Source organism: Pseudophryne corroboree, chromosome 7, assembly GCF_028390025.1.
Source record: "Pseudophryne corroboree isolate aPseCor3 chromosome 7, aPseCor3.hap2, whole genome shotgun sequence".
NCBI lineage: Eukaryota > Metazoa > Chordata > Amphibia > Anura > Myobatrachidae > Pseudophryne > Pseudophryne corroboree.
Window position 1 is genome coordinate 115613626 of NC_086450.1, and position 15117 is coordinate 115628742.

Below are 15117 nucleotides of genomic sequence, written 5' to 3' on the forward strand. Positions count from 1 at the left end.
GAAGCTGCAAAATCAGCAGCAAGCACTATCATACAAACTACTGTAACACCACACAACTGATGACATTCAACACGGTAAACATGCAACAATTAAATTGAAATGCAAAATTTGTGTTCCCTACAGGAGAAGGCTGTCTGGAAGGCGAAGGGATTTGGTCAGGAGTCCTCGGGACTCTGGAGAGATTGACAAGGTAAGCCAGTGGCCCCCAGGGCACATCTCCTGAGCCTAGCTGAAGTGGCACATGGTCTGACTCATCTGGGCAAGGAAGGTATGTGCAAATTGGTAAGAGCCTATTGGAGTGCACCAGGGTTCTTTTCTCAGGCGAGTAAGAAAGCAATGACATGTCTTACTTGCTTGAGGAAAAATACTGGTAAGACAATATCAATGGAGCCATCCCATATCCCTCCTACAGACGGACCTTTCCAGGTAATACAAATTGACTTCATACAGCTACCACCCTGTAGGAATTTTAAGTATGTTTTAGTATGTACCGATGTCTTTTCAAACTGGGTAGAAGCATTCCCCGCTGCCACAAATACTGCCATATTCACTACAAAGAAAATCGTGCAGGAATTTGTGTGTAGATATGGTATCCCTAAAATGATTGAAAGTGATAGGGGTACCCATTTTACAGGTGAAGTCTTTCAGGTCATGTGCAAACTGATGGGTATTAATAGTAAGCTACATACTCCATACCGGCCACAGGCCAGTGTGAAGGTGGAGAAAATGAATAGCACTATTAAGAACAAGCTGAGCAAAGTGATGGCTGAAACTGGACTGTTGTAGCCAGAAGCACTGCCACTAGTGTTGTACAGCATCAGAACCACTCCCAGGTCACCGCTTAACTTATCACCCTTCGAAATTCTTTTGGACGACAGCCCCATGTAATGATAGACCTCCAGGATGTTTTAAGTGCAATAATGAAATGACTGTGCAATATTTGGTTAGGATGAGCCAGCAACTGAGAAACCAGCAAAGGAATCTGAAACTGGCGATTCCTGACCTACCAAACAGTAATTGTCATGACATTGAACCTGGGGACTATGTGATGATTAGAAATTTTCTACGCTCAGGTTGCCTCATTGACAGGTGGGAAGGACCGTATCAAGTTTTGTTGACCAGCACAACAGCACTGAAGGTTGCCGAGAGAGAGACTTGGGTCCACTCGTCCCACTGCAAGAAGGTCGCTGACCCGGAGAAAACTTGTGAAAAAGAGAAAGGTGAAGAGAACCTCGTATCACTAGAGAATCTATTCCGGGAAAGCTGAGAAGCAGGACTGATGAACGGCACCTGAGCGTGGTCAACAGCAAAATCAAGGACGGTTGTCGTAATTTTTTTCTTTTTCTTCCTCCAATCATACCCCCCCCCCCCTCCCCACTGCATTTTTCTTTCTTCTCCGTCCCTATTTTTCTCCATCACTTTGGTCAAAGCCGGTATTAGTAAGAGATCTGGTAGTCACGGAGCTCGGAGGCAATGTGAAGGGTTATTGTCTGATGAATACTGCATATGTAAGTACTGCGATAACATAGTCGAAGATGGGTGCATCCAGAGATGTCAGTCAAACACTAATACCAACATTGGCGGACATCGTTTGAGTGATTACCACTCATTAGTGGGTACGGTCTTAAACCAAACGGAATGCTGGGTGTGCTCGCAAGTACCTCAAGGACAGAGTAAGTCAGGATTAGTGCCATACCCTTTAACAGTAAATTAGGTACTCAAATTACATGGGGGGAGACAGGTGGACAGGAAATTTAATATATCTAGGCCCCCTAGCTTGAAGCTCCACCAGTACCACGTAGATAGGTCACTGTTGTGTTTTAACGTGTCCAATTTCCGGAAACCAGGAAATTGAGAAGTGACATGGAACAATCAGACAATGACCTTCTCACATATGGCTGATAAAGTACCCATCAACTCCGAACTTGTACGTAGGATAGCCACAAGTGGGAAGTACTACCGGTACAGGTATAAACATGAGACCAAAACCACGTGGGTTGGAAAAGTGACACAGGGATATAGTGCCCACATCATCCAGCCCGATACTTGTACTGAGCAAATGGGAGAACTGGGGACCAGTTTATTTATGAGAAAAATCTGTGATATGGTTTTGTTGCATTTTGTCCCCTATGTTCTTTCAGATAACACCTATTTCATATGTGGAAAAAAAGCGTACAAGTGGCTTATTTCGAGCTCTGAAGGGTTGTGTTACATAGGCAGAGTACTACCAGAGGTCATGACCATCGCACATGATAAAATGAAAGATATTCACCGCAATGCTCAGACTCCTTATACTCATACACACTATGAACACATTGTCAAGAGACACCTCATAGATAGGACAGAGCCCGCAGCCTCTGATTTGATCCACAAATACACCGGGATTCAGATTCTTCTCGCATTAGATATCACCCATACTGCCAGAGGAATTATAAATTATAGGTACATCCATGCGCTAGCGAACTTGATAGATAATAACACTGAGATGTATGATGACACTTTCAGGTATACGGGTAGGGAGCTACAGGCCTACAAGAAGGAGCTGGTCCAGCACAGGATGGTCTTAAATTATGTCACGGCTGTGACAGGTGGGTACTGTGTTACTCTGGCAACTCAATATGGTGTGAACTGCTGTACTTATGTTACGAACAGTACTGAAGACCCAACGGAGATCGTCGATCAAAAGATGGACGAGATCTTGCAGTTGAAGTGGGAGTTCAGAAGGAAACACAACCTTACTTTAGCAGCAGTGGGTAATGAATTGACCGGCTGGGCCTCATGGTTGAACCCACTCAAATGGTTCACTGGGTTAGGAGAGTGGGCACAGAGTGTAATTGCAAGCGTGGGAAAGTTTCTCCTCTGTATCCTGGGTGTCGTCATAATTATCGGTCTGATATTCTGATGTGTTCGAATTTTGACACAGCGAAAACATAAGACAAATTTGATGAGTCTAAGGAGCAAGGGCATTGTAACAGCGGCAGATTTGATATATGACCCAACCGTAGAAACAGCGTTGTGATAAGGAATGCAAATGAATTTCATGGCCTGTTTCTTTCACCATCTCTCTGTTTTCCTCTCTACCCAGAGATCTACAGTCCGGAGATGACATCAGTGTACCCTAAATTTATGTGAATGTGTCTTTATATGTCTTACCCTCATCTCTGTAATCTTCAGTTATTAACACACATAGCCGGTAAACGTTATCCACACATAATGGCATACACATATACCTCCCCACATGTATCATCAAATAAATGTGCTCCCTATTTATTATTATAAGAAGCTGGACAAGGTGAGGGCTAATGGCCCTTGCCTAGAAAGTGCTCAGTAATGTTTGTTTGCTCATGTACAGATCCTTAATACGGGATGAGAAGGATTAAATATATACTTTGCACAATGATACATCCCCCTCAGACATTTACTCATACATACACGCTTTTTCCTATCCCACTAGGTCATATATTTCCCACTTACAACTCTTTCTCTGTTACCCGAATGTTGTACATATTGTAAATGTAATATTTTATTATTAGTTATGTGTGGCAGTTATTGTTTACTGCCAAAGGGTGGACTGTCGAAGTCGAAAATATTATACCCACATGCATCACATGCAAACAGCACACAGAGGGGTCTCTGTGCATGCACGTGTTCTGCCGTGCGTTCGCATACTCGCACGCAGCGTACATGGGCTCGCGGGCCTTGCATATTAGCACGTTGTATGAGTAAATACGGTAGCATACGCATACGCACAGAAATGCCACAAAGACATATTCTATATTTTATACACATAGTGCATTATTTACACATAGTCCACACGCACCACTACAGCAACTTACACTTACTTGAAATGTATAGTAATGGAGGTATTCAGCTTTAGAGGATGTGAGGGGACAGAAATAGGTCAGAACATAGTGTTTGGTATCCACATGTACAGTAATTCAAGGGCAATATTCCGATCGCAGTTTGCCGATAATCGCATGCTCCTGCGCATAGTTATGCCCAGGAATACAATATTCATATCTCACTGTATGTACTGTACTCCTGATATTCGACGGGAACCCAGTGGCGGACACCTGCAAGTACACCTGGACCAAGCATCTCCCACCTGTTCAAACCAACCTATGACCCCTCACATACTGTAAATGACCTGCCCCTTCACCTATGGATGAAGAACTTACAGTTTCCTTTGTTTCATGCTTTGGACTATTGTATAAAAGCCAAGCCTCCTGGTCGGCCTCAGTCTAATTCTCTGAACGTCATCTTGCCAGATTGACTGAGGACCGGATCCGGGTGGTGCAGGCGAACAAACGTATGTATCCATTGGTTGTAGCTTCATCTCTGTGATAGTGTTGTATGCTCTGTGTTTACCCCTTTTAAGTAAATATTTGTTGATGCTTTGGACCACAACATAACATAACTACCGGTGTCGCATTCCATTTCTGTAAAGGGTTTAAGGTGTATTCAGCCACATGTGTAGCTACATTGTGCTCACTGCGCGTCGGTGTGCTTACGCAAAACGTGCATACATATTCATAAAGTTTTAGCACATACACTTAGCGGCCGCAGTGGCCCGAAACACTGTGCAGTAAGGTACGGCTTTGTCCTGTAAGTTAAACGAACTTAACATCATGGATGAAACCAAGGCTTGGGGAACCAGAAGAGTGTGATACTGTCAATGATGAGAGAGACGGGAGAAGTGGTAGTGACACTACAAGTGGGAAAGATGATGAGTTCCATATTGGAAATTTCAGCTTTAGGTAGCAGATGGCAGAGTGTTGGAAACATGGAATGAAAGAGAAATAGAGAGTTCAGGGAAAGAATAAAATAAGGGAAATTATATGGGAAATAATACTGCACACTCTCCTATAGGACTTTGTTGCTTTAAATATTTAAAGAATGGCTGTAAACATAGGGGATAAAGCACAATGCTCATGAAAAGCCCAGTAAGAACAACTGAAAGAGGGAGGGGGTGTAATAGGAAGGATGTCACAATCAATAAGAATATACAAGGGAGTGGGTATGTGTGTAGGTAGGCACCGGTGTTATAGATGTCTATTAGTTCACAAAAAGTAGAGGTGTACTTATACCAAAGCCAAGCTTTAGAATTGAGCTTTGAGGGACCCCAACAGAGTAAGTGGAGGGGGTCAATAGTAGAGACATTAAAGGAGAAAATCAGAAATGTACAAGCTTAAACAGGGGAGAACAGTGCTGTGAAAATGCAGGGATTGAATGGTTTGGAGGATCGGAGGATGGTAATAGGAGTAGGAAGAATGTATTATTCAACTTAGTCATGAGTAGATCTTATGGTCACTTGTGTGAGGACAGTCTCAGTGGTGTATAGAGGCAGAAGACTAGTAGCATACAGTAGTTTCCAGAAGACAGTCTGGAGAGGAATTGTGTGGTGGGAGTGGTCAGACAAGCGAGTTGACAGTGTAAATGAGGCACATGGGGGTTGGTGGACTAGTTGTAGATTAAAGTACAGTAGGTTTGCTTGGTGATAGAGAGTAGTATAGTAGTAACACATTTTAACCTTGTAGTGGATAAAGGGCCTTATTCAGAGATGTACGCTAATGCTGCAGCAGATATGAATGTGTACATAGTGACTGCGAAAATATGCAAATGCCACAGCCATCCAGATTTATATTAAGATGCCCACTTACTGCACTGTGAGTCCCAGCATTCCTAGACCATCACGGCATATGCACAGTGCGACATAGAAGCATACATAGTCAGGTGATAATCGCTTAGCTGGGTAAAAATTGGGTTTGGGTACAGCTCTGGTTTGGGCGTAAAGTCAGCTTTGGAGTGAGATTTTGTCTATTGGTGCATAGCAGTTCAGGAGCACTTTTGTAGATGTTTGGAACACTAGCATTTGGGTCTGAATTGCTGCAGACTATGGGGTTGATGCAGAGCTGAATGCAAGTCCGTTTTGCAGTAAGATCTTGCATAATTTTGTATGCAGAGACATACACAACTCAGTCTCATCTTCACTTGCAGCTGAAGGACATAACCAAGCTTACAGATAGGGAGGTCCATTTGCATAGATATGAATAACTTTGCATATTGGTGACTTTACACATTTAGTTTTTTGCATGTACTATACTGTACAGTAGGTTATAATGCAGTCCACCATTCATGTAACTCTGAATTGATCCCTATGTGTGCTAACTGGAGCTGACTCATGAAAGTTTGCAGTGAGTGTAGTGTTGTAGAAAGCAGGATCGTTACAAGGTCTCTATACACCCTAGGCAAAGATTCAGCCTAGCGCCCCCTAACCTGCAATCCCCAACACCACCTCTTGGAGGGGAGATGCAGGTGGGCTGGGGTGAACTGTATCATTATATATATGATTAGACCTGCAGCAGCAGCCAGAAGAGTGTAAAAGGAGGCAACTGCATACAGAGACATCCTTCAGATTTTTGCTAGATTAATTCAATGGTGCCCCCCAAAGGCCGGTGCCCCTAGGCAGATGCCTAAAGCTGCCTAATGGTAGAGCTGACCCTGGTAGAAAGATATTGCAGCATTGGGAAAGGACAGGCTAGAAATGAAACAGTGGAGTGAATTAAGTAACACTGAGAAGATGATTTGGTCAAGGCCAATTAGGTGTCGGTATGTGTGCATGGATGTGGGTGCAGGTGAAGTTGGGGAGCAGGAGGCAAGGGAACAGAAGGAAGCCGACAAATCATCAAGTTGGTACCAGAGTGTGAGAGAAGGAAAGACAACATTGGACAGAGTTAGCAGTCTTAGGTTTCAGTTAGACAAGAAGACTGAAGGAATGACAGAGGAATAGGTCAAGAATGGATTTACGTTTATTGCAGACAGACCTAGCATTGCAAAATATACAGGAAAAAGTTAAACTACCCAGTGTAAAATATCAGTGAAGCAGTCAATAAATCGTGAAGTAGATTGCCGCCAACATGTTCTATATACCCAAGGTACAGACCCAATAAAAAGAATTTTGGGCTATGCTTCAGTCATTGGTGTTTAATTACATGAGCCATGCTTTGTAGAAAAATGTTGTGCATTGGTTCCTTTGGTTACTAGTAGACTTTTGGGTTAAATTTACTAAGCGTCGGAATTGGCGTCATATTGAACCCAATGAGCATCGACTGCAGATTGCAGTCTAAAAAATGTATTTATTGTATTGCTGTATGCATCAGTTTTGACTTTCATTTTTCATCTGCAGTTGAAACCCTTGAGTTATTTTGGACACTCCGGTTTTCCCCTATACCTGGTGCAAGAGCAGGTTGAAATCAGACTCAAGTGGAGAGGTGGCTGAATTGCAAAGGACTTTGAATCTCTGTATGCTTGGACGCATGTGCAGTATGACAGATCACAAGATCCATCTGCAAAACAGACTTGAGGGACAACAAAATTGGGACCAAAATCTTTGAGGATCTTAAGATTTGATAATAGATTTACGTGAAAGCTGCGGCTTTACATCTGTTGTGAGAGTCCATCTGATTTTCCAAAACTATAGTGAGGACCCACCAAAGGATCTAATTACTTATATGCCTCAAAGATCCTGCTGAGTGCTGTATTGGATTAACCTGTCAACCCTCCAACTGTATGAGTTGGACTAGAAAATAACTGCATTCCATCTTACCATCCCTGTCTTTCACTGCTTTTTCAGTGTCACTTTGAAGTCTTTCTAACTTCACGTTTATAGAGGCTACTCTTCTGTCTTGATCCATAACAGTGGCACCATCTTCTTCCTACAGTATAAAGAATGCACACCCACTGACATTTATTGCATTACAGTTGGGTTATATGTTTCATCCAATAATATCTTACATAATAATCCAGGAGTAGGAATTCTGACTTGTTGTCTTCAGTAAATATGGTTGTTTCCTCCATGAAAGACTGAATATCCTTTTCCACATCAATGCTTTTAATTGCCTGGTCAATTTGGCTATGACACTATAAAAATAACATAAACATTTTTATAGCAATAAAATAGCATGTATGTTTTAAAATAAATCCATAAATGTCCTATTTTCGTTGTTCAATAATTATTCTTGTTACATCCTTTATATAACATTTACATTGATTTATGTTGTCTAGCAACATAATCTAAATACTGTTTCCCTTAAACTATATGACAATGAACTGAAAGATAAAAAGTCAGTGACCTCATAAAAGTGCAATAGGATAATATAAAAGGTTAATATACTGCTGTAGCTTATTAAACAAAAGATAAAACAAGGGTAGATAATAGATGGAACACTGCTTTTTTTTCCAGACTCTTATCTTGTACTTGTCATTCACTTTCATTATAAGGATCAGCCTGTACATGGCTATTTTACCGACTCAGTGATAGGAGTAGGTCTTGTCTGCTGAATGAGGCAACAACTAAAATAACGCCCTTCTCCACCCTTACACTAATATAGATATCTCCACCCTTACACTAATATAAATATTTATATTCAGAAATCACCATTATAAAGCACCAATAATTACACTCATTTACAAACTGCCAAAAATGCAGACATGCAGTACAGTGCAATTTTATTGGACTAAGCGCATTTTAAGGTACACACCCACTTGCCATTCTTTGGACGTTTAACCATCAAATCAATCTGCTCCTACATTTGCGTATACAACACGAAATGCGCAAATTGGAAGCATTACAAACGTCACATCAAAATCCAGTCTATTTTCACTTTACCTGTAGGACTGCCTGCTACATTAATTTAACTTTTTCAGTTTATTTCTAAAATAATGGTTTTTCTTTGTATTATATTAATCATGAGAGTAATCCTATTATACCATTGATTGAAGTCGGTATAAAGGTGCATTCATTAACAACAGTTTGTCTATGTGAACCTGTACCATTTTCATATACTGTACTTTGCCCCCTCTGGCTGTGCGTCACTGCGGATGCATGAACATAGGTTGTACATGCGCAAAGGGCAGACCTGGCAGTGGTAAGATTCACTGCTACAGAAGTAGCAGTGTTTGGGATTGTGGGGAAGGGATACATATGATATCCCGGCAGACAGGATGCCGGCTGTCACTATACCGATAGCGGCATCCTGTCTGCCAGAATCCCGGCAGCGAGTCCCCTCGCTGTGTTTGCCACACATCTGGCCCAGTGGCTCGCTTCACTCGCCACAGGTTCTGTGTTCTGTTCCCACTTGGTTGGTGGCATGGACCCACCAACCGAGTGGAAATACAGAGCGTTTGTCAGGAATCCAGCCGTCGGTATTTCACTGGCTGTTGGGATTCCGGCGTTGGTCTCCCGAATGCCGGAATCCCGACAACCGGTACATTGACAGCATCGCTTTCTGAACAGATGTCCCCATACTGGAGCAATGTGAATTGCCCTTGTAGTTAAGTATATATCACAACAACTCACAGCGAGTTGGATACTTAATTATCTGGGGCACTGCTAATAATGAATGATAGATACAGTGTCCATACTGTACAAACATGTCAAAAATGCTTAAAGAGAATTAATAAGTCTACGTGAATGTCAGCTTTTCATAGATGCTAATAGCATGAATATACTGTAGGTGTTTGAGGGGACTTTATGTTGAAAAAGAGTAGCACATCAAATTTCCAATGCTTTCCTTAATAAATAAGGCAAATGTATACTATATTATCATCTTATCAATGTTATGTTCATTGCTTGGTAAAACCATGAAGAAGTAGCTTTTTTCACAATAATATGTTCACTGGGTGGTGCTGTTTTGTTACTGGACTGGATGGTGCTGTTTTGTTACTGGACTGGGTGGTGCTGTTTTATTACTGGGTGGCACTATTTTATAACTACAGTATGTGGTGATGATTTACTACTGGGTGGTGCTGATTTTATTAATGGCTGATACTGTTTTATTACTGGGGATGTTGAGTTATTAGTGGGTGGCGCTATTTTATAACTATGTGGTGATGATTTATTACTGGGGATCCTGTTTTATTATTGGAGGATGATTTTTTTTTTACAACAGGGTGGTTCTGTGTTATTACTTGGTTGTGCTGATTTATTATTAGGTGGTGTTTTGTTATTGGGTGATGCTGATTTGTAACTGTATGCTGCCGTTTTGTGCTGGTTGGTGCTGCATATATTACTAGATGGTGCTGATTACGTACTGGGTGATGCTATTTTATTACAGGATGGTGCTGAAGTAGTACTGGGTGCTGCTGTTTTATTATTAGGTGTTGCTGATTTGTAACTGTATGGTGCGGTTTTGTGACCCATATGTGCAGTTTTATCATTCAGTGGGGCAGATATAAGACTGGGTGGCACAGATCTATGACTGAATGGTGCTGATTTATTACTGTGTGGTGTGGATATAAGAAGGGTGGTGTTATTTTGTGCCCCGGTGGTGCTGTTTTTTTGTTTTGTTTTTTAATAGTCTATGGAGATGGCTGTGTGATGAAAGGCCTCTGATGAACTTGTTTACCCCACCTGCATGGAAAGGACTCACTGCTAAACGACCTTTTATGGGGAAAATTCAATTATAGCCAACAGATCTCCTATATGAATATTGGGACTTAATAAGAATTTACTCCCATTTGGTCATCGATTTTTCTATTGAGTGCAACACTCCAACATTACTAATATTGGCCAGACAAAATCCATTGGTATCCTAGGTGGTATTTTTATTGGTATGATATGTTTACACCACCGGTATGTGAACTGTACCTTGTAAACCTTTTTAATTGAATATGTTTTTTTATAAATGTGTTTTTTATTAACAAGCCGTTTTATATTAATATATATATATATATATATATATATACACACAATATATACACACAATATATATATATATATATATATATATATATACATACAGCCAGCGCTGGTTATCATTATCTTCTGATTTATTATTAGTTGCTGCTGATTTATTTACAGATTAAATGAGTGACATCATACAAATAAGAAAATTCTGTTCAAGACTGGATAATAAAAAATGCATCAAACTTCTTTTATGATTTCATTGTAACTATCAATATAAAATAGATTTCATTATCAATGTAACTCTGTGTGGCATGTTTTACTTACTGTGTTTACTGTTTGTCCATAGCTTAAAACGTGCTGGTTGTACAGTGTTAGAATGTGAGAAAGCATTTGTATTCTCTCTTTTTCAAGATCTTGAATACTCTGAAATCGACAATGAATCGTAAATGAGTATTTCTAAAACATATAATATCAAAAAGCAAATAAAATAGCAAATACAACAGAACAAATACAAAACAGCAATTACGACACTAAAGAAAAGAATTTCAGCGTGAATAACATACAATACCACAAAGTGTAAGAAAATAAAAAACAGAAACACAAACACTAATTTGAACTATAGATGTATTTAGTAGTGATTTTCTCAATATACATTTTGTGCCCGTAAATTACCTTTTATATAAGTAATAATTTGTTAGCAATAAAACAAATATAGGATTCTACTGCCAGTCTTCTGACTTTCAGGATCCCGACTGCCAGGATTATGTACCCAACCCCCCTATTTATACTTTCTGCAGTAGCAGAGAAATAACTCTCCCTCTTAGGGGGTCATTCAATAAGGCATGGTTAATTAGAGCTGTCGCCACGCTCATTGCACCTGCGGCATGAGCACATGTGGCGAGCCGTGCTGTGGGTGCGACTTAATATGCCGGGCTGCGATAGCCGCAGCCTCCATGTATCTCTATGTTCGTGTGCATGCATAGGCACGTGCACATCATAGTCGTGGGTACACTGGTCACGCCAGCTTTGCCACAAATAGGACACACAGCGGCAAAGCTGAGTGTGGCTACATCTGTAATTGATCCTCCGGGGGCTATCCAATAGTAAATAATGATTTATGCAATGACCCAGTATCATAGAAGCCTGCTAATGTTTTTACTTATGAATATGTGGTGTAATTATTCATAATGTATGTTCCCTGCTGGGGATGTAGTCAAAAGGTTGACAATGACAATGTTGACATTCATAATGTTGACACCACAATGTCGACAGTTATGATACTCACTTTGTTAAAATGCTGACAATGTGTCAACATTCTGAGAATGTGTCATAATGAGTGGAATGCCACAAATGATTTGCTTGCCTTATAACAGCTCTCCAAAACACTTTCCCATTTCAGTCTCGCTGCTTGTCCATTGATGTTTTGTTGATAATAGTCTTCATCTGTTTTGGTCAGGACCTCTGTTGACTTTTTCAGTTTATTAAGAAGCTAAAAATGAAATGTAAGCTGAATGATATTTATCTCCTTCACACATGTAGCCCCAAATCATAAATATGTGGTCATTCAACTTGGGGTCACATGGGTTTCTCTTCTCTTCTCGGCTTCTATTTTCAGATTTATAAGAGACCTAGGCCTCTAATCTTTTATCTTTAACAATAATAATAATAACAATAACAATAATAATAATAATAATAATAATAATAATAATAAAAAAGCTAATAATTTGTTTGTAATTTCATCCTCATTACTTATTAAGCCAACTATAGTAATATCATTTGCAAACTTGAAAAAAAAGAATCAAATTCGTAAGAAAAGAACCTCAAACATGGCTCCCATCAAAGCTGCAAAGTTGATAGTGAAAGTGTTTATTCTGATAATTGGTTGAACGTCTACACAGGATAAAGCCAGTTATAGGTTTACCTTCTGCTTTTCCTTCTCCGTTACAGATTCTTTAGCGTTTTCATTTTCCACATGATGAAAAAGTGTTTCATGCTTTTTAGTATGTTCCCCTAATTTCTTCTTGGTCTATGAAACATGGAAAATGTTTTCAGTACCAGCCATCTACCAATAAGAAACTACAGTGCTGCCTAGAGGTGAGTGAAAAGACAATTCCACAAAATGCTGACTTCATTCCACATTTGGGATGTGGTCAGGATGCCGCCAACATCCCAAACGTAAGTATGCCGATGTCTCTAAGATTTTAAACATGTGAAGGGGAGGGGGGGAGGTGGGGTGTTAGGTTTAGGCTGCATGGGGAAGGTTAGGGTTAGGTTGCGGGAAAGAGGGGGTTTGGGTTATATGAAAAAAATCCTGATACATATGCCTTGTACTAACCCCTCATGCACATGCCCGCTGCACATGCATACGCTCTGCCGTGCGTGTACATATCCGCAATTTGCGTAAGATCGCTCCAGCGATCACGCGCGGTGTATGCGCATTTACGGTAGAGTTTGTAAGCGTCTAGCGTGCGACTCGATCATAACATATTTAACCCATATAGCGTATATTGTAGTAAATATTCCCCTAGACAATGTCAGTAAGTATGTTTAGTTTAAACTGTTCCTGGACAGAGAGATTCCTCTTTGCATGATAGGAAGGGTCAGACAAAGGTTGAAAGGTGGTGTTTAGTATCCAGCTGTAGGGTATTTTATGAGTAACATTCCGATGCTAGTTAGGAAAGGATCGCTCGCTCCTGCGTATAGTTATGTACAAAAGTAGTTTATGGACATTTACTGTATTTGCTGTTCATTATCCATGCGGCAGGAATCCTGAGGATACCTCCCACCTGAGCAGTTGGAGAAAGACACAGCCCACCTGTTCAAACCCACCTATGACCTTTTGTTATAATGCAGAGACACATTTCTGTGTCCAATTAACAATGAGATTATAGGGACCATTGTATTGTTACTGTATGCTGTGTATATAAGGACCACCATTGCCTGGGCCAGTCACTCACTCTCTCTAAAAGGCTTTCTTATTGAATGCTGAGGGCTGGATCCAGGACGCGCTTGCAAATCATTCCCATGTATATATTATTCTCTGTAGCCATTTTGTTATCCATTTTGTTCGCCATTTGTTCTCATTGTGTTCTCATTCTGTCCGCTCTTGTTTGCGATCGTTCGCTATTGTTTATATATTATTCCTTGTTATTCTGTTTAGATTTTGATGTTAGTTTTGTAGTGTATAAGCTGTACTGTTTTTCCCTTTTACTCTAAAGAATCATCCACGAAGGTGTTAGAGCCGGAGTGGTTTTTAAATCCAAACCAGGTCTTGTGTTTTCACTAGTGACTGTAAAGGGTTTTCTTAGCGTCTCAATTGCTCAAACACCATACACATTGTTTAAAAGGTTCTAATCGTCACATCTTTCTAGTACTTGGTTATTAAGGCTTAAAGTATAAGTATCCTCACTGTGTTTCATTAGCAAGGTTTAAAAGGTTAACCACTGTGTGTGCGCCCGCTGTGTGTAATCCGTACACACAGCGCAGCGTGCATACGCCAAGTGCGTACCACGTGCAGGTCTCTGTACGCAAATAGCGTGCAAAGTGCGTAGCACGTGCTCGTGGTCTAGCGGCCATTACGGCTTCACGGTATTAGTATATAGCTTCATGTTTAAAGGTTATATTTGACATTATCAAGAGAGTAAGGGGGGAGGGTTAGCTTTCTTACCCGACCCTTGTCGGGATTCTGAACATTGAAATGCCAGTGTCGGTCATATGACTGCCGACACCCCATCCACCGGTATATCGTATAACACCATCACGTTTGGTTGCAAACTTTAATAAATTGAACCATCAGATATTAACCTTACATGTCCCTAACCACACCACATAGAAACAGAAATTATTACAATCCCAGCACTATTCAAATTCTATATATCGATAAATGCAAACTTCCAAATACTCTTCAGTATGGCTTTCAGCAAAAAGGTAAAGCAAAAGCAGAACACAAAGGTTCTTCACCCAAGAACTTCACACTTTTGTGAAATGACTTGTTCCTCTCCAAAACTCAGGTTGCACAACAGTTTATTCTGGGCCTGGCCATTCTGTAACACAACCTTAACTACTGGCCCTTGGGGTGTTCTTCACCTCTAATGGACTGCAAATTCACAGTATTTTTATCCCATGTATTTACTAAAGGGGAAAGATAAAATAGAAAGAGTTGTTGAAAGCCACTCTACACCATTAGAGGAATAAGTGCAAAACATACTATGTAGACAATGTAGATAATAGTGATTGAATACTGACCGCAGGGCCGTTTCTAGACAATTTGGCTACTGGTGCGAACAGTAAAAAATGCAACACCCCCCCCCCCCCCCCCCCATATATGTTTGTTGAAAAAATATTGTGTGCTCAAACTTGGTTAGCTACTTCTGGTAAGCCATTCCATTAGCAAATGATCTAATCAGTGGCCCTTTACCCATTTATACCTG

The 15117-nt window shown here is 40.5% G+C and overlaps 1 protein-coding gene across 1 annotated transcript in view; it reads right to left on the reverse strand.

The window, feature by feature from the left end:
- The window catches only part of NOSTRIN (nitric oxide synthase trafficking), a 261103-nt gene that overhangs the window by 62248 nt on the left and 183738 nt on the right, over positions 1–15117 (reverse strand). The window contains exons 7-11 of the mRNA XM_063933578.1: positions 12609–12713; positions 12051–12176; positions 11012–11110; positions 7795–7920; positions 7607–7715 (exon numbers count right to left, since the gene is read on the reverse strand). Coding sequence (XP_063789648.1) covers positions 7607–7715; positions 7795–7920; positions 11012–11110; positions 12051–12176; positions 12609–12713 — 565 coding nt within the window. The remainder of the gene's footprint in view (positions 1–7606; positions 7716–7794; positions 7921–11011; positions 11111–12050; positions 12177–12608; positions 12714–15117) is intronic.